This window comes from Ooceraea biroi, chromosome 7 (assembly GCF_003672135.1).
Source record: "Ooceraea biroi isolate clonal line C1 chromosome 7, Obir_v5.4, whole genome shotgun sequence".
Taxonomy (NCBI): Eukaryota; Metazoa; Arthropoda; class Insecta; order Hymenoptera; family Formicidae; genus Ooceraea; species Ooceraea biroi.
The window spans coordinates 10261436-10280195 of NC_039512.1; the positions used below are offsets into that span (position 1 = coordinate 10261436).

The window sequence follows — 18760 nt, forward strand, 5'->3', positions numbered from 1 at the left end:
TGGTGTTCAAGAACAGTTCCCTCTTTCAGTTTATATTACAATATATTTCAAGCTCAATCAATTTTATCTCTGACACCCTATATATACATGTATGTGTATATATATATATATATGAATTTAAAAAAACTACTAATGCGCGATTGTAAAGTTCTACAGAACAGACAAATTAATGAGATGAGTAAAGGATCGAAATTCGTGCATTTGAAAAAGAAGAGATACACATATAATTGTATGATAATTAAATTAATTTTATTTCATAGTAACACCTTGCCCGGTATTGAGTACTTACTAACATTGTATTTGAAATTGTCGATGTTTGTATTGGGATGCTTTTTATACTTGGCTAAATATTAAAATCAACGCAACAACGCTTCTCTCTCATCGCGGTACATGACGAATGTTGATTTCGCAGTTAATAACACATTTACACGTATGCTACCGAGCATACTACTTACGTATACAATTTGCACGAGTTTATCCATAAGAATGTAGGGTAACGAACAGAATTTCCGATTATACTTTTTACATGTGCGTGTGGCGTCCTGGTTTCACGTACATAAACTATATAAATCTGGGTACAAAAGAAGAACCGAAGCCTTTTTTTAAAAAACTTTACGTATCATTTTGCAATGCGTAGTATACTCGCAGCACACGGACACAGGAATACTGCAATAGAATATACTTGTACACACATGGATTATGGAGAAACTTATATAAATAAACGTAAATGTGTGTAATTATATTCCTTTGGTATGGGGCAATTTATTAATTCGGGACAATGTAAGATAAGATACTTGATGCTAAACCTATATGCCATCAAGTATTATTCATTCTTTTTTTCTAGCTCGTTCTTCGGGCGATCTTTCGTAGCGACTTGCTTCTTACTTTCCACCAGTTGTGCCTCCATCTCGCCGGAGAAGCCAAATTCGTTCACTCTGCTGTGATCGGTCTTGTATATCCATCTTTGGTACAAAAATATAAAGAAAACAATATCGTCGCGGAAGCAGCCGATCCTGTACAGGGTCGGCATCTTTATCACAAATGCAAAAATATCGTCGATGAACGTGTTCAGGAATTTATAAGACAGCATACGCCATGGAAGATGCGCGACACTCTTCAACTTGTAATTAATAAACAGCTGTGGCGTCATCATGATGAATCCAAAGGTCAACAAGAATCCGTATAACATACTGAGAATCCAAGAGTACCATCCCTTATGCTCCAAGTACATCAAAGAATAAATCGCGTATCCCGCTAACAGAGGATACAGAGCCCACGAGAGATACTTGAAGGCGAGTCTGTCGTATTCCTTCGTGGAAGATTCCACGTACGACCCCTTATCTTGGAATGATATTTTTGGAAAGATCCCGAATACTCGTACTTCTCTATTGACGTTAATGTCTATAACTTTGTTAATCTTCCACACTTCGATGCACAGACCTATCGCGCAACTAATGCGCACTACCGTATTCGTCTCGTTATCCAAAACGTAAAGTAAAACTATGAGAGATTGGAATACATTAAAGAATACAGAACGAACGGAAAGACCTTCCAAAGATTTCCGGTTGTTCCAGAATTGAATATCTGAAACACGTAAAGAAATGGGAACACTACAACGTGTTTCTTTTGTTATTAAAAATGTAACTTAATAAGGTATTCCAAGGACTTACCATTTTTAAATGCTAAAAATTCAAACACACTGTGGAAAATCGACACAATTATAGTCAACCCTAACAGATATGGATTTGTCTCGAGTAAAGTTTCCTTTAGGGTATCTTGATCGTTATCGTCCTCGTCGGATGTCTCCCCTAAAACAAAAACAATGAGGACGAATAATAAAATTCATTATCACAATTTTTTCCACATAGAGTGAGAATTTTAATTTTACAAATTTAAATTATTCTTCAAATGTTACAAACCCATGAACGATGACGTCCATTTATTTCTAACGGACTGAGCTGCATAAATTTGCCATTTAAATAACGAAAGTGGCTGGTAAGTCAATCTGAGTTCTAACTGCTCCACTGTATCGTTTAATGGTTGATAATCCCGTTGCATATTCCAAAAATCATTCGTGTATATTATTGGCTTGTACATATTTCCACCAGGTAAGAAATGTATATCTAGAAAAATAATAGCAATGAATAGCCATACCAACCAATAATATAATCATGTGTCTCCTTTGATGCATCCACTCCCCATGTATAACATATTCGTTATACATATAAATGTATTTTTAAATATATCCTAATGTAAAAATCAATAGATAATATGATAATAAAATAATAAATAATAAACTTACACTCGTCCAATGGCTGTGGTACTTGACCGTATACCCAATTGGTTTGATCAACCACTAAATTAATGGTTAAATTCGGATGCCAGTGCGATACGTATTCTTGATCCATTAACTCAGCTTTCTACAAGATTTTATTACACATTTACAAAATGCAATATAATTTATGTAATAAGACGAAAGTAAATAATGATACCTACCGCTATCTCTTCTTTGCTAGCTGTACTCTCACCAGTTAATAAATTGTGCCTCTTCTGATACTTAATCTTTTTAAACTTATTTAACATTTTCCTCGAATAAGCTACATAGTCGCCATCGTAAACACCTTTACCAGCTTTGGGATTCGGCGACTTTTTATTTTTCGTTACATATACGTGAAGATAAATAGAGCCATTTTGTTTCAAGCGTTCCGAAGGAACGAACGAGTACTCAAGGACTCTGGATCCATCTTGATCCGGTCCACTATACCAATCCCCATAAACCATTCCTTTTTCGAACCAAATTAGCGATCGTGGGTCGTCGAACTGTTTAAAGTTCTCAGACTCCGACAGATATACACTAAGATCAAATAATGTTCCATTTGGAAATATATTTACAGCTTGCAAGCGAGTATCGCCAGTGGCATTGGGAGACTTGGGATTATTATCAGAACGTCTGAAGAAGCTACTAATAAAATAAATTATGAGTGCTCGGATAATTAATGATTTTGTTATAGCGTAGAATGACTCAAATCGCGACGGCTTCCTGTTTCGCTCGTCATTCTCTGTGTTTGCCTGAAAAGAATCCGTGAATTATAATTAAGCCCTGACAACAAGCTCTTCTTCAACTACATACATATTTCCCTGCGAGTACAATTTTTAAATAAATTCCAGTTCTTTGACATTGTTCACAAGATTGCAACATCGCGATAAAATCTTTGATGAAAAATAACGAGTATATTCAATGAAATCGTAATGTAAACTTTCTGTGCACTGTCATTGATTCCCAAATTACACCTTCTTCAAACATCACGAAAAAAAGATAAACGACACATGTAATATAGAAATTTAACGCACATTTCCCTCGTCACTGTTCTGTTCAGTTATTGGAACCAGTTCACCATTAGATTGATTGTTATCCATGCCTTCTTTGACATCTACTTCTGTGTTATCACAATGATCGTTCCCAGTAACCACCATTTTTCCATTGGGTCCTGTGATTCCACGGCACGGGTTCCGTTTCGCCATAAACAAAAGACAGCCAAAGCAGCACAGTGTTCCAAAAATTGATAGAAAATGTATGTACAGCGATATCTAGTGGCAAATTTAGCAATGATTAGACAGCAGTCCAGTTAGCACTGCAAATGCCACAGCCTGGAGCACCATTGTGCCACAGTATATAAAGTCACTAGATAGATAAAGTACCGCAATCGTCCGCCATTTTAATTCCAACTACACGGTGTTTTCATCACAATTATGTTCCCTTCAGATCTATCACAATATGTAACCTTTCTCAACGGAGATACGACGCAACGCTGCTTCGTAGAATTGCAATCACTTAGTGTGTTGATAAGTTGCATGTTTGCACTAAATACACTTCCAACGCCATTTTTATTCCACGTATTTTACCACGGATTGCGGTACTTTATCAATCTAGTGACTTTAACAGTATAGGCACAGTATAAGGATATACAGTAGGGACAAGCACCCGTTTTTGAGTCAGCCGCGCAGATTTGCTCGCGCTCCCAAGCGGCCATGTTCTTGGGCGGCTTCCAATCCCGTTCAAAGTAAAGAACGCACATTATCTCCGTAACTGTGATCACATACAGATAGAGAAACATAACCAAACATAAAAATTCGTATATTGTATTGTATTGTTTGTTTTGTGCTTTTGTTAAAAACAATGTCTAAGAGAATACATCGAGTGTGTGCGGTGCAAAATTGTTTTCACAATGATTAATGATGATAATGTGTCATTTTTTCGCTTTCCAAAAGAGAAAGAAAGGTATGCATTACTTATGTATTTATAAAATATGTAATTTTTTTTAAGAAAACACATTAAAAATATTTGCTGATAGCGGTGGTTTCTAATATTATTGATACGCTACTTGCCGCCCGAAGACATGGCGGATCGGCTGAAAAAGATCAAAGGTGCCGACGCTCTTTGTCCCTACTGTATATCATTATACTGTGGTATAGGAAAGAACAGTAGGCTCACTCTGCGAAAACGCGTACTAATAATTGTCTCTCGCGCATGACCGAATCGCACAACCAACAACATGGCGGCTCTAAACATATGTGAGCAGTAGCCAGCAGTAGCTGTGATATAACCTCCATCTGTTACTTTTTTACAATTATATCAGAGAATTACATACTAAATTCTTCGAAAATATTAATATTATTACTGAAACAAATGTTATGCAAAAGTATATGCAAATTTTATCGACTATTCCGTTCTCCCATTCTTGTCGTAATTTTCCCAATATTTATTTGTTAAAACTATTTATTAGAATAAGATTGTATTACATACTAAAATTTATTAATAGAGACTTGAAAACCAAAAAGAAGAGTAACAGAAAAACTATTATTTTATGTCATAAGTAATAATTTATACTTCTATTCGTGTTACACATGTTACTATTTTATTAGTTTATATATATACATACATGTATGTATACTGTGAGTGCAATTTATGTTTTTATTACATATTTATATTATAGATTTCTGCTTGTTTAATAAAACATTTTATATTTTTCTTTATTTGAATTTTATATAAACTAATGGTGCCAAAAAGTTTAAGAAAATAAAACAACATTCTATTAGAAACCCATACAAAATAATTTTTTTATTTTTCCATAACTTTACTTTTTATACTAAATAAAGTATAACATTTCTATAATTTCATTAATATATTTTGCAACTAGTTATAAAGTTATATAATAGTAAACATATTAAATATATTTATTATTTATTTGTTATGCTTAATTAAGTATTCTTAATTATTTTTTTAGGTTTGCACAATGTACATCAATAGACTCAAAGAAAAAAGAAGAAGTGGACATGGTATATAGATATCTGTTTTTATTAACTGAAGTCTGTACTTTATAACTGAACTAGCTGCTAGTTTAGAATTTATTTTTCTCCTTCCATATTTGAAAAAAACAGATAAACTTTGAATTAATGTAACCAGTTCAACTATAAAAAAACAGATCTGAAATTCTGACTGATGGAGGACGAATACATTTATACATATATTTTATATCTATCAATTATATTTTTCTAACGTGTCTTATCATTTTACACACACACAATTTGTAAAATTATTTGTATATAGAAGTTATATTACATTTGTGTTTACACTATCATACTTTATAAATAACAATATTATCTTAAAAAATATTATATACATTCATTACAATTTATTAAGACTAATAATTATTGTATATAAAAATTATTAATAATTTAATAATAATAATCATTGTATATACAATTATTGTATATAATAATTGTATATTTGATTTTAATAAAATTGTGTTTTAATTAAAAGTAACTATTTAATACAATCTTTTCATAGTATTTCTATAATATTGTTATTAGGTATATATACATATATATCTCTTTAATTATACCGATTGCCTTTCAAATTAGAGCGCGCGCACAACCAGCAATATGGCGATCTGTTAGTCATTAGATCAAAGGTGCCGACACCGAGTGATCCTACTGTTCTTTCCTATACTGTGATTGTGCTGATCTAAAAAATGGCGGCGATAGCAGAATGGAGTACCGTCCATCCGCGTCTCTCTGATTTTAACACTCTAGTAGATATGTGCTGATATGTCATGATGTGTTCAAAATGATACACGATGGTGTAATTCTGCTTTTTCTTGCTTATATTGTCGTGCCATTTGCCGTCAAATTACAGGCTAAAATGTGCTGAAATCATAAAGTTGTGGCAACTTGAACGTTATATTTCCAACGACGGGGATTGTAACCTAGAATAACAAAATTAATAAAAACAAAAGTTGCACATTTGTATAAATTTTTATTGTTAATTTTTGCGACAATGAAGAAACAAAATGTCCTATTTCTTTACAGCGTTATCATTATTCTTCAAAATATTTGTAAGTTATTGTAATAAATATTTGTACTATGTATTATAATGTTTTTGTTTAATTTTACCAAATGTGTATCTTAATTACTCCAATTTGCAGTTAATATATAAAATAAATTAGCGAATTTTTCGTTTAAAAGTGAAAGTTATTTTTATAGTAAAATATCCAGTATAACAATTTTACAATAATTTTTCAGTCTTAAATTTAGTTTTTATATATTTTTTTTATTATGATTACAAATCATTTTATATATGTGAGGTGTGGCACTTAATTATCTTCATTTAATATCCTTGTTATCTTGTTTAGATGGTCTTCATAGGAACTTGAGATATTATGAAACAATTCATAATACTGATCTTCAACATAGGATTGTAAAGCGAGGTGTTCACCATAGTTACCATCCATACAATAAAATAAGTGAATTGGAATTTTATTCGCATAGACGGTAAGATATTTAATTATCTTAATGTTACTATTATTGAATGTCTTCTTATGTTTCAATAACATGCAAATCAAAAATATTTCTTTTAATTCTAGACATTTTCGATTAATTTTGACACCCAGAAGAGAAGTCATACATTCTAATTTTAAGGCTTATGAAGTCAATGCTGACGGCAAAGAGAAAACTATACACTTAGGTATAACAAATGCAAATTTTACTATAACAATAGAATCTAAAGTATTTTATTATTCTGTAATATTGTTTTATAGACCATGACAATTTCTACCATGGTCGAGTATTTGGAGAAATTGACTCTCACGCGCAAATGCACATCGACGATGGTGTTATAACAGGTAGCATAACAATCTTGGATGAAACCTTTCATATTGAAGTAAGTATACTTGTCCACACTGCAGCCGAGAGCGAAAGTGCATCTGTGTGTAAAGTTTTGCACGCGATATTTATTTCTATACTAAATAATACTAAATGGCATCATTTGTCAATAAACGCACAAATTTTTTATTCTCCTTTATTCTGTTTTTTATTATACTTAATGCAATTGATATAAAATATATGTTAGCGCATGGTTGATCAATTGATTATACGATTAACAAATTTATTTCAATTTTTTGAACGTATTGTAGCCATCTTGGAGGCATCTTCCACATTTGGATAATCAGACAATGATTATCTACAAATCTTCCGATGTTAAATTGAGTTGGGAACACTATGAAAATGGAGAAGGTCACACGCACGGAGCTCCAAAAACCTGTGGTTACGTCAAAGAAGATTTAAGTATGACAAATAGCATGTACAGCTTTTTTTGTTTTATAAAATTATTCATATTGCTGCATCAGTGACATTACTGTTTGGAACAGACTATACGCTGAACGACGGAGAAGGGCCCAATGATAATAATATAAAAATTAATGATAAAAGCAATAGCAGGATGAAAAGACAGACGGAAACTTATGAATATACGCCAACGAAGACGAGATGTCCTTTATTATTAGTAGCTGATTATCGGTTTTATCAAGAAATGGGTGGCAGCAGTACTAAAACTACAATTAATTATTTGGTATGTGCGCAGCGCATTATGAAAATTAATTACTTTGATTTGCGATTACAATAATGTAATTCTGCAGATAAGTTTAATCGATAGAGTACACAAGATCTACAATGATACTATGTGGCAAGAACGTCAAGAGCAAGACGGTTTTAAAGGGATGGGCTTTGTTATCAAGAAGATTGTTGTTCACACTGAACCGACACGAGTAAGAGGTGGCGAAACGCACTACAATATGGTCCGCGAGAAGTGGGACGTCCGCACTCTGCTTGAGGTCATTATGCACTTCGTAAAATATATTCGTCTGGGAATAAAAGTTTTGAGATTGCTCGTGACTTTTGACCTGTTGATTAACATGAAGTAAATTGGGTCGACGAGTAATCGACATCTTTAAATTCTTGTCGTCAAAACTGAATGTCTTATTTTTATTATTATATTAATGCAGGTTTTTAGTCGAGAATACAGTCACAAGGATTTCTGTTTGGCCCATCTGTTTACCGATCTCAAGTTTGAAGGCGGTATTCTCGGATTGGCGTATGTGGGATCTCCTCGTAGAAATTCAGTAGGCGGCATCTGCACACCAGGCACGTTAACAAACTATATTATTATTACATATAAACGTTACATTATTATTATGTGTCTAAATATTATACATATTATGTTTTTTATGCATTACTGAAAAATATTTAAATTTTTTTATACGCGTGCAGAATATTTTAAGAATGGATATACATTGTACTTGAACTCGGGATTAAGTTCCAGTAGAAATCATTATGGGCAGAGAGTAATTACGAGGGAAGCCGATTTGGTTACGGCGCATGAATTTGGTCATAATTGGGGTTCCGAACATGATCCGGACATTACAGTAAGTTACAATTCAGATATTGTCATATATCGTAATTTACATACATATACAGGGTGAGTCACCTAACTTGACGACCTTACATTAATCGTAACGTACGTGCTATATGCAAAAATTGTTCTAACAAAAGTTGCATAGTACGAAGGGGGACACATAGTGCAATGATCATTTGTTTGCTACCTTTCTTTTTTATCGAAGTATGAAGGTCACCTTCAGTTTTTTAAATGGGATGCTCAACATTTTTTCCCGGATTTCGATAGAATGTCCAACGCTGAGTAAAAAAGTATTATACTGGTTAGGGTGTAAAGTTAACAGTTACTGAGATAATTGTAAAATACCTTTTATTATTTCAAATATTGTTCGAACTGACGTCCGTCATTCTCAATGCAACTGCGTAACCTCTTAACGAACGAACGATTAGCGTTCTGAAGCATGTCCGGAGTTATAGCAGCATGCATTAATAATGCGTTCTCGCATATCCTCTACTGTTGTTGGTGGCTCGCGATATACGTCGTTTTTTACTGTCCCCCATAGAAAGTAATCAAGCGGTGTTAAGTCCAGTGAACGAGCTGGCCATGCAACATCACCGCCCCGTCCAATCCACCGATTAGGAAACTGCTTTGTAATACTCGCCGTGCCTGCTGTACGTAATGTGCGGGACAACCGTCATGTTGGTACCACATTGTTAAACGAATTTAATACGGCACATTTTCTAATAAATTTGGCAGTATTTCAGACAAAAGCATCGAATACTTCTGACCTGTTAAATGATCCATCAATAAAATACGGTCCAGTAATATGATTGCCGAGTATACCGCACCAGACGTTCAAATCCACCGTCGTTGATGATCAATTTCACGAAGCCAATAGGGGTGGTTTTCTACTGACCAATAATGCATGTTCCTTAAATTCACTTGTCCACTGTTTGTGAAGGTAGCTTCATCAGTAAATAACACGTTCTGTAAAAATGCATTATTCGCTTCTATCTCGTGCAGAAACCATTGACAAAACTGTACACGATTTTCAAGGTCTCTTCCATGCAGCTCCTGATGCATTGATAAGTGATATGGATGAAATTTCTGAGAATGAAAGATCCGCACAATACTTGTCTGACTAATTGGAAGGCCTTGTGATATTTGCCGTGTACTGATGTGTGGATCGCGGGCAACAGCTGCTAAAACACAAGTAGTATATTCTTCGTTTGTTGCATGTTTATTGCGTTTGCGTTCCTGTACATTAAAGCTGCCAGTTTCTCTCAGCATTTGACTGAGTCTTGGAAAGGTAGAATGCGACGGTTGATTTCGATCAGGATATTTCTCTGCGTACAAATGTTTAGCCCTCACAGCATTTTCTTCGCACATACCATAAACAATTGTCATATCGTACTTTTTTTTATTACTGAATTTCATATTGCTCCACAATAGCACCGTTCTCGTGTACAATTCTGACTGTACTGCGTTTAACGCGTCAATCAGATGTCTAATCTAGATCCACTATCTAAGAAGAACTGTGTTTATAAACACGATTTGCGATTACACAGTTGTCCCCTCGCCATCTAACAGTTCCGTTGATTGAACGTGATCGCAAATTAGGATAAGTCGTTTACAATTATCTCAGTAACTATTAACTTTACACCCTAACCAGTATAATACTTTTTTACTCAGCGTTGGACATTCTATCGAAATCCGGGAAAAAATGTTGAGCATCCCATTTAAAAAACTGAAGGTGACCTTCATACTTCAATAAAAAAGAAAGGTAGCAAACAAATGATCATTGCACTGTGTGTCCCCCTTCGTACTATGCAACTTTTGTTAGAACAATTTTTTCATATAGCACGTACGTTACGATTTATTTAAGGTCGTCAAGTTAGGTGACTCACCCTGTATATTAATATCCTGGCACTGTTATGTTTGTTTTATAACTATAATAGTTTTGTCCCAATTATTCTTTTTTTTTTCTTTTAATCCGAGCAGGAATTTAATTTTTTGACATTATTAATTATAGGAATGTAGTCCAAGTGCAAGTCAAGGTGGATCTTACTTAATGTACACTTACAGCGTTAGCGGTTATGATGTAAATAACAAGGTACAGTATATTCCTGATTCAAATCTTAATTCGTATTTATAATGTGGTAAATAAATAAAAATTCTATATTATTCTCGTATTCACACTACAGATTTTTATATTTATACGTAGGCACGCACACACGCACACACACGCGCGCACACGCTCACCCATATACATATTTCTGATGCTGTTTTTCCATACAGAGATTTTCGCCATGCAGTTTGCGATCTATCAGGAAGGTCTTGCAAGCCAAATCTGGACGTTGCTTCTCAGAGCCGGAAGAATCATTCTGTGGAAATTTGAGAGTCGAGGGGGATGAGGAATGCGATGCAGGCCTTTTAGGAACGGAAGATAGTGACCAATGTTGCGACAAAAATTGCAAACTTCGTTCAAAAGCAGTTTGTAGGTAATATATTGTGTATTTATCTACGACTGTACATATATATGTTTTTATATTTCTTTATAATCATGGCTATAACATTTAATACTACTTTTCTTATCGAGCAATAAATATAGAATTTTACATTTCTTTTTGCAGTGATAAGAATTCTCCCTGCTGCCAGTTTTGCATATACATGCCTGCGGGCGTGAAATGTCGTGACGCGCAATACGCCACTTGCGAGCAGGAATCGCGCTGTACCGGAGCATCCAGTGAATGTCCAAGATCTCCTTCTATGAAGGATGGCACTGGTTGCCTTGAACGTGGACAGTGTCGTGGGGGCAAATGCGTACCGTACTGCGAGACCCAAAATTTACAAAGCTGCATGTGCGATACAAGTATGCGCTTTACTCTTAAATTCCAAATGTTGCAAAATATAATATATATTATTATTATTATTATTATTTCTATCATGCAAAAATTGATTGACAGTTGGCGATGCGTGCAAAAGGTGCTGTAGAATGAGTCTGAACGAAACATGCTTCCCGATAGACCCGCAAGACATTTTGCCCGATGGGACGCCATGCATTCAAGGCTTTTGCAACAAGGTACAGCAAACGTTTTACGCCATGGTTACAATATGTCGTATAACACGTTGCAACAATTTGTGTAACAGGAACAAGTTTTATTAAACTGATGCGATATTATGCACTCATTCTTTTAGGGCGTGTGTGAGAAGACTATTCAAGACGTAGTGGAACGGTTTTGGGATATCATCGAGGATATAAATATCAATAAGGTCATGCGTTTTCTAAAGGATAACATAGTAGGCACTGTAATAATCATCACTGCTATCATATGGGTACCAGCAAGTTGCATCATCAGTTACATCGATCACAGGCGCATCAAAGAAAGCGAGAAAAAGTGGCGGTGGAAGCACACGGACGATCTCATTCACCCGGACGAGCAGAGACAAGTGATTTACGTTGGCGGTCAACGACAAAGAGTACATGTTATGCATCAATCATAAATCTTTAATGCACAGTACTCGCATGGCATTTGTACTTGAATATCTAGTCAGAAGGACGAGCAGCTTGCTTTCGTTATGAAAAACGTCATAAACATCGGAAGCGTATCATAAAGAACGTAAACTTTTGTAACGTTAGAAGAAGAGAGAACATTTTAACAGAGAATATCTTTATTCTACTAGACATGTGATTAAATTTATTTAAACAAATACTGAGCACTTTTTACGTACAATATTATTCTGTAAAAAAGACTTTAATCATCAGCGGCTAGAAAGTTGATCTGACTATTACAACCGCCGATTAATCGGTATTAATAATACTTTCATAATACTTATGTACATTCTATGTTTTCTGATCAAATAAATCTAGTTATATCACAGACGATACTACCAGAGAGAAACCTGAGAGCGGCCACCAGCCTCCTGACATTTGGCGCCGCCTGACAAAGTGGACGTGGACTAGTTCGTTACGCTCGGTAATGATACAAGTGAGCATTTTCCAGCGGTACGGAAAGTACATACCATGAATAGCTACGATTCGGCGCGAAGCGCGGTAGTCCAGTGGCTAAGCGCGAGACTCGTATTTTGCCATCCGCGCAAGTTGGGTTCGAGACCGAGTTGTGATAATTTTTTTTTCGGATTTTTGTTTCTTTGTGTTTGCATTATATTTTTTTATTATGTAAATAATGATTTATTATGTTTTATTATATTTTGGAGGTATACGTATATAATGAGACATAAACATATACATTTAACATTTGTAAACTTTTTATTTATTTATATAGTTTGTATACTGTCGAGTGTTTATTTATTATAAAATTCTGACATAACTGTACAGTGTTGCGGATGGAAAATTTATATAAAAGCATAAAAAACATAAATGCTTTTATATAAATTTTCATCCGCAACACTGTACAGTCATAGGCACAGAGGTTGTGACACTTTTTTTTAATGAGTCAGAATTTTATAATAAATAAACACTCGACAGTATACAAACTATATAAATAAATAAAAAGTTTACAAATGTTAAATGTATATATGTTTATGTCTCATTATACATATACGTATACCTCCAAAATATAATAAAACATAATAATAAATCATTATTTACATAATAAAAAAATATAATGCAAACACAAAGAAACAAAAATCCGAAGAAAAAAAATTATCACAACTCGGTCTCGAACCCAACTTGCGCGGATGGCAAAATACGAGTCTCGCGCTTAGCCACTGGACCACCGCGCTTCACGCCGAATCGTAGCTATTCATGGTACTTTTCGTACCGCTGGAAAATGCTCACTTTTAGATGTAAATTTCTCCGAAACCAAGGCTCATACACCCAAACCCTCGAACACGACATTAATATTTTTACCTTCCCTTTCGAACGCACTATGACTTGTTCGAAAGTAGAGTTTACATGGGAAAGCTTCCTTATGAATAGTTTGGACACGAACCATGTATCATTACCGAGCGTAACGAACTAGTTCACGTCCACTTTGTCAGGCGGCGCGTCAAACGTCAGGAAATGTGCCCGTGGAGGCTGGTGGCCGCTCTCAGGTTTCTCACTGATACTACATATAAAAATATAAAACTACATTTGTGATATTGTCGCAGTCTTTACAAATATTTACACTAGTTTATTTTAATAATTATTAAACGTTTTTGACCTTTATATGGCAATGTGGAAAATTTTGTTGGATTATAAACTGGAAGTTCCCCCTGTCCGCCGCCAGCGCCGCCAACTTAGGACACGCTCGCGTTTTAGCTAGACTAGAGACCCTAGTACTTCTAGGGTCTCCAATGTTCTTGCATCATACATGTGGCGTGGACACGTAACCTCAAATTTACGCGTGGTAGGCTTTAGTCGATCTGCTTGAAAGTTCCAGCCGGTGCGGGATGCCTCGTCCGCCGTCCGAAGATTCTAGAGAGATGGACGAGAAGCTACCGGAGACGATTGATTTTGCGAAAGAGGAGGAGGCAACGCTGGAACTCTGGAAAAAGCTCGACGTATTTCAAAATAGTTTGCGCTTGTCGAGAGGTCGGCCCAGGTTCTCGTTCTACGATGGACCACCGTTTGCCACTGGTCTGCCGCATTACGGTCACATACTCGCCGGCACCATAAAGGACGTTGTTACGAGGTACGCGCATCAATCCGGTTTCTACGTGGAGCGCCGATTCGGTTGGGACACCCATGGATTACCGGTGGAATACGAGATCGATAAGGCCCTGGACATCAAGGGACCCGACGACGTCGCCAAAATGGGTATCGCCACGTACAATGCGGAGTGTCGTAAAATCGTGATGCGGTACGCTGAGGAATGGGAGAGGATCGTAGGCCGGATGGGTCGATGGATCGACTTTCAGAACGACTACAAAACCTTGTACCCCTGGTACATGGAATCAATCTGGTGGATCTTCAAGCAGCTGTACAACAAGGGCCTAGTCTACCAGGGCATCAAAGTGATGCCGTTTTCCACTGCCTGTAATACGCCGCTGTCGAACTTTGAATCAGGTCAGAATTACAAGGATGTCGTTGATCCATCGGTAATCGTTACCTTCCCATTGCTGGATGAGCCAGGTGTGTCCCTCTTGGCTTGGACCACCACTCCTTGGACACTGCCAAGTAACCTGGCAGTGTGCGCTAATCCCACTTTTGAGTACGTCGAGGTAAAAGACAACGCTTCCAATAATGTCTATATTATGCTAGAGGCCCAGTTGGGGCTTGTTTTCAAATCTCCAGATCTGTACACTGTACAAGGTAAAAGAAAGGGTACGGATTTGAAGGGGAAAGCCTACGAACCTTTATTCCCATATTTCGCGCGTTACAGAGAGAAGGGTGCTTTCAGAGTGTTGAACGATGCTTACGTCACAGCTGAGACTGGAACTGGCATTGTCCATCAGGCTCCGTACTTTGGAGAGGATGATTATCGGTGCTGCTTGGAAGCCGGCATCATAAGCCGAGATCAAGAGACTGTTTGTCCCATCGACAGCTGCGGCTGTTTCATCGAGCCGGTTCACGATTTTGTCGGCAAGTATATTAAGGAGGCTGATAAGGATATAATTAAGTATCTCCAAGGCAAACAACGGCTGGTTGTCAACAGCATGATGAAGCACAGTTATCCGTTTTGCTGGAGGTCCGACACGCCGCTCATTTACAAAGCGGTGCCCTCATGGTTCATCAGGGTAGAGGAGATCAAGGAGCAGCTCTTGCTGGCTAACAGCACCACGTACTGGATACCGGACTACGTGAAAGAAAAACGGTTCGGCAACTGGCTGCGCGACGCGCGCGATTGGGCCGTTAGCAGGAATCGCTACTGGGGCACGCCCATACCGTTGTGGATCTCCGAGGACAGGCAAGAAATCGTGTGCGTAGGTAGTATCGCAGAACTGGAGCAATTAACGGGCGCAACGGTGACGGACATTCATCGCGAGAACATCGATCATCTGGCGATACCGTCGAAACGCCCGGGACGTCCACCGCTACGTCGCGTGTCCGAGGTGTTCGATTGCTGGTTCGAGTCGGGCTCCATGCCGTATGCGCAGATGCACTACCCGTTTGAACGGCGAAAGGAATTCGACGAGTACTTCCCGGCGGACTTCATCGCCGAGGGCATCGATCAGACGCGCGGCTGGTTCTACACGCTTCTGGTGATATCCACCGCGCTGTTTGGTAAGGCACCGTTCAAGAACCTCGTGGCGAACGGTCTGGTTCTCGCGTCTGACGGGCAGAAGATGTCCAAGCGCAAGAAGAACTATCCGGATCCCGTTGAGGTGATCAATGCGTACGGCGCGGACGCTCTGCGTCTCTATCTGATCAACTCGCCAGTCGTGAGAGCCGAGAATTTGAGATTCAAGAAAGAAGGAGTCCGGGATGTCATCAAGGACGTCCTCTTACCTTGGTTCAACGCGTTTCGATTCCTCATGCAGAACATCCAGCGGTATGAGAAGGAAGCGGGCACTCAATTCGTCTTCGACCATACGACGAGCTTTTGCTCGAAGAATATAATGGACAGGTGGATTATATCCTTCACGCAGACGATGTTGACTTTTGTGAGGAAGGAGATGGAGGCTTACAGGCTGTACACGGTGGTACCCCATCTGATAAAATACATAGACAATCTGACAAACTGGTACGTAAGAATGAACAGGAGACGCATTAAGGGAGAAAATTGTAACATGAAAGATTGTCTGATGGCGTTGAACACGTTGTTCTCAGTGGTTTTCGCCATGGTGCGGACGAACGCGCCGTTCACGCCGTTTCTGACGGAGTTCATGTTTCAACGTATGTCGAAACGGCTCGCGCCAACCGACGAGAACATGGACAGCGTCCACTACCAACTAATGCCATCCCCGCGCAAGCATTTGATCGACGATACTATAGAAAACGCTGTGTCGAAAATGCAGACCGTCATCGAACTAGGCGTATCATACGAGATCGGAAGACCATACCTACGAAGTATCCCCTGCGAGAAATCGTAATAATACATCAGGAGAAAAAGGTGTTGGATGAAATCCTGCTGATGCAATCGTACATACTTGAGGAACTGAATATCAAGAACTTAAAAGTCAGCACGGACAAGACGAAGTACGGTGTGACTATGAGAGCCGAGCCGGACCACAAGGCGCTCGGTGCCCGCTTGAAGGGCGAGTTCAAGCAGGTGATGCAAGCTATTAAGGAGCTGTCCAATGTACAACTCCAAAAATTCGTCACTGACAAGAAGATAGACGTGCTCGGTCATACGCTCAACGAGGAGGATCTGCGCTTGACGTACAACTTCACCAGCTCGAGTGCTGAAAGATCATCGCAGCAATACGAGGCCCACGGCGAGGGGTGCGTTCTGGTGCTTCTGGACATCTCCATGACCCAAGAGATGATCGATGAGGGTTTGGCCAGGGAAGTGATCAATCGTGTGCAGAAGCTGCGGAAGAAGGCTCAATTGGTGCCTGCTGATGAAGCCATCGCGTACTACGACTTCGACGGCCCAGAGAGAAACAAAAAGAACTTGTTCGACGTCTGCTACGAGTATCGTTCTGCCATTGAGACTACGACGAAAACGCCGTTACTGTCCCTGGCAGAGTTGCCGTTTGGCGCTCCCATAATTATCGAGGAGATGCAGAAGATCAAGGAGGTAGATATGAAACTCGTGTTGGCTAAACCGGTGAAAGAAGCGCCCCAACCGGATCCCTGGCTAGACGACAACGACGATTCGCACGTACTGCCGATCTGCGAGACCTTTGTCAATGTAAAGCTTGAGGGCATAGAACCGAGATTTGGCGCAACATCCCGCGAGGGCACGATCCAACTGCACACTATGGTAGAAGGGAGGTTGAAGAATAAACGCTTGCTAGAGGAGATCGAGTTGGTGTTTGGTCTCTACGGTTATGCTTACGATTTGTATCTCGGTAACAAGAAACTCAGCATAAAGGCTGACGATAATATAATAGATGATGAGCTAGCCAACCATACGATAAAAGTGGTGAGAGCAGGAGCGTCACCGCCTCCCCTGGACGCGACGGAAGAGACGGACTACATCTGCGATTATATCAGATTAAGGAGAGGCACCAAGTACAATAAGACACAGGGGAGAGTACTCTTGGAAAATCCTAAGGGTAATTTCAGTTTGAGTGACGGAGAATTAGAACGACTGATATGTTTGCACTACGATATACCGAGTTATCCTATAACGGAAAAATGTCGAAAGCGTCGAAGTCTCATAAGAAGACCTGAACTATTTGTGGCCTGAAATATTCAGGCTTTAAAGTATGTAAAGTATAAAATATCTTTTATTCTGTATGTTTATATTATGTTCTTAATACCTTATCGATGCTCGACACAATATTGCGTTACATTGAATATTATTTACAACGGAATTGATTGAACAGTATGTGTAAAAGACGATATCCATTTTATTTAACTTCAGTCGTTAAAATTCCATGCAATTAATATATATTCACGGATTTAGGTTCAATGAATAAAAATATAGTTAATCCTTTCATCAATTTCATTAATTTAAAGATTAAAATTTATCTCTTTCTCACAATAGAGTCAAAGCTATATTTTGCAGTATATAGTAATTTGTTATGATTTCGTTGATAAATATTAAAAAAGTAATTATTTAATGCCGCTGTATATGATTATCAAGAAGATACAAAGGTGAAATTTGCGAACATTTGGCTATTATAACAGTTTCGATACCGGTTCTATATTATGTTTCCTATTAGAAAATAGAGTTTATTGTTCAAGGTAGTATATTACATTCTCGTTTTCTTCACATTTATTTAATTCTAAAATAAAAATAAGTTTTTTATATGCAAATTTATTATAATTACATTTGTATTATCTTTTTTTTGCATTGATATTAATTTCTTCTTTTATACTGTATTGCACGATAATTAAATATTTATTGGCATTAGTTAAAGCAATGTTGTAATTTAATTCTAACAAGTAATGTAGTATAGTATAATAATAGTATGTACGGCTATAACGCCTATCGTTTTGTCATATTATAAATAATTTGTTGATGAAAATTA

At 37.5% G+C, this 18760-nt stretch overlaps 3 protein-coding genes and 2 long non-coding RNA genes across 5 annotated transcripts; 3 read left to right on the plus strand and 2 right to left on the minus strand.

The window, feature by feature from the left end:
• Nucleotides 1-227: 227 nt before the first annotated feature.
• Nucleotides 228-3515, minus strand: LOC105282849 (cleft lip and palate transmembrane protein 1 homolog). Its single transcript, XM_011345117.3, has 6 exons — nucleotides 3352-3515; nucleotides 2497-3069; nucleotides 2303-2420; nucleotides 1920-2123; nucleotides 1671-1808; nucleotides 228-1584 (listed from the first exon to the last, which is right to left on the minus strand). Exons 1-6 carry the CDS (start codon nucleotides 3472-3474, stop codon nucleotides 824-826), a joined length of 1917 nt encoding a protein of 638 aa, XP_011343419.2. The 5' UTR covers nucleotides 3475-3515; the 3' UTR covers nucleotides 228-823.
• Nucleotides 3516-4302: 787 nt separating this feature from the next.
• Nucleotides 4303-5328, plus strand: LOC113562330. The gene is made up of 2 exons (XR_003406855.1): nucleotides 4303-4572; nucleotides 5286-5328. It is a non-coding gene; the product is annotated as an uncharacterized LOC113562330 (long non-coding RNA).
• A 670-nt stretch (nucleotides 5329-5998) lies between these two features.
• On the plus strand, nucleotides 5999-12611 carry LOC105282848 (ADAM 17-like protease). The gene is made up of 14 exons (XM_011345116.3): nucleotides 5999-6395; nucleotides 6693-6831; nucleotides 6924-7024; nucleotides 7098-7219; nucleotides 7473-7623; nucleotides 7707-7906; nucleotides 7974-8168; nucleotides 8340-8478; nucleotides 8605-8759; nucleotides 10761-10841; nucleotides 11027-11229; nucleotides 11362-11600; nucleotides 11695-11810; nucleotides 11927-12611. Exons 1-14 carry the CDS (start codon nucleotides 6338-6340, stop codon nucleotides 12230-12232), a joined length of 2205 nt encoding a protein of 734 aa, XP_011343418.1. The 5' UTR covers nucleotides 5999-6337; the 3' UTR covers nucleotides 12233-12611.
• Nucleotides 8949-9283, minus strand: LOC109611215. Its single transcript, XR_002193550.2, has 2 exons — nucleotides 9095-9283; nucleotides 8949-9027 (listed from the first exon to the last, which is right to left on the minus strand). It is a non-coding gene; the product is annotated as an uncharacterized LOC109611215 (long non-coding RNA).
• A 1419-nt stretch (nucleotides 12612-14030) lies between the features above and the next one.
• Nucleotides 14031-18752, plus strand: LOC105282847 (isoleucine--tRNA ligase, cytoplasmic). The gene is given in 2 exon segments (XM_011345115.3): nucleotides 14031-16649; nucleotides 16652-18752. Coding segments are annotated over 2 exon segments (3846 nt in total). The 5' UTR covers nucleotides 14031-14125; the 3' UTR covers nucleotides 17974-18752.
• The last annotated feature ends 8 nt before the right edge of the window (nucleotides 18753-18760 follow it).

Bases quoted from the DNA above. Each gene is read 5' to 3' on its own strand.
- LOC105282848 (XM_011345116.3), top strand. From the start codon at position 6,338: ATGAAGAAACAAAATGTCCTATTTCTTTACAGCGTTATCATTATTCTT. The intron at 6,832-6,923 runs GTAAGATATTTA...TTTTAATTCTAG, and splicing joins GAATTTTATTCGCATAGACG to ACATTTTCGATTAATTTTGA. The intron at 7,025-7,097 runs GTATAACAAATG...ATTGTTTTATAG, and splicing joins AGAGAAAACTATACACTTAG to ACCATGACAATTTCTACCAT.
- LOC105282849 (XM_011345117.3), bottom strand. From the start codon at position 3,474: ATGGTGGTTACTGGGAACGATCATTGTGATAACACAGAAGTAGATGTC. The intron at 2,124-2,302 runs GTAAGTTTATTA...TTATTTTTCTAG, and splicing joins ACCACAGCCATTGGACGAGT to ATATACATTTCTTACCTGGT. The intron at 1,585-1,670 runs GTAAGTCCTTGG...TACGTGTTTCAG, and splicing joins ATTTTTAGCATTTAAAAATG to ATATTCAATTCTGGAACAAC.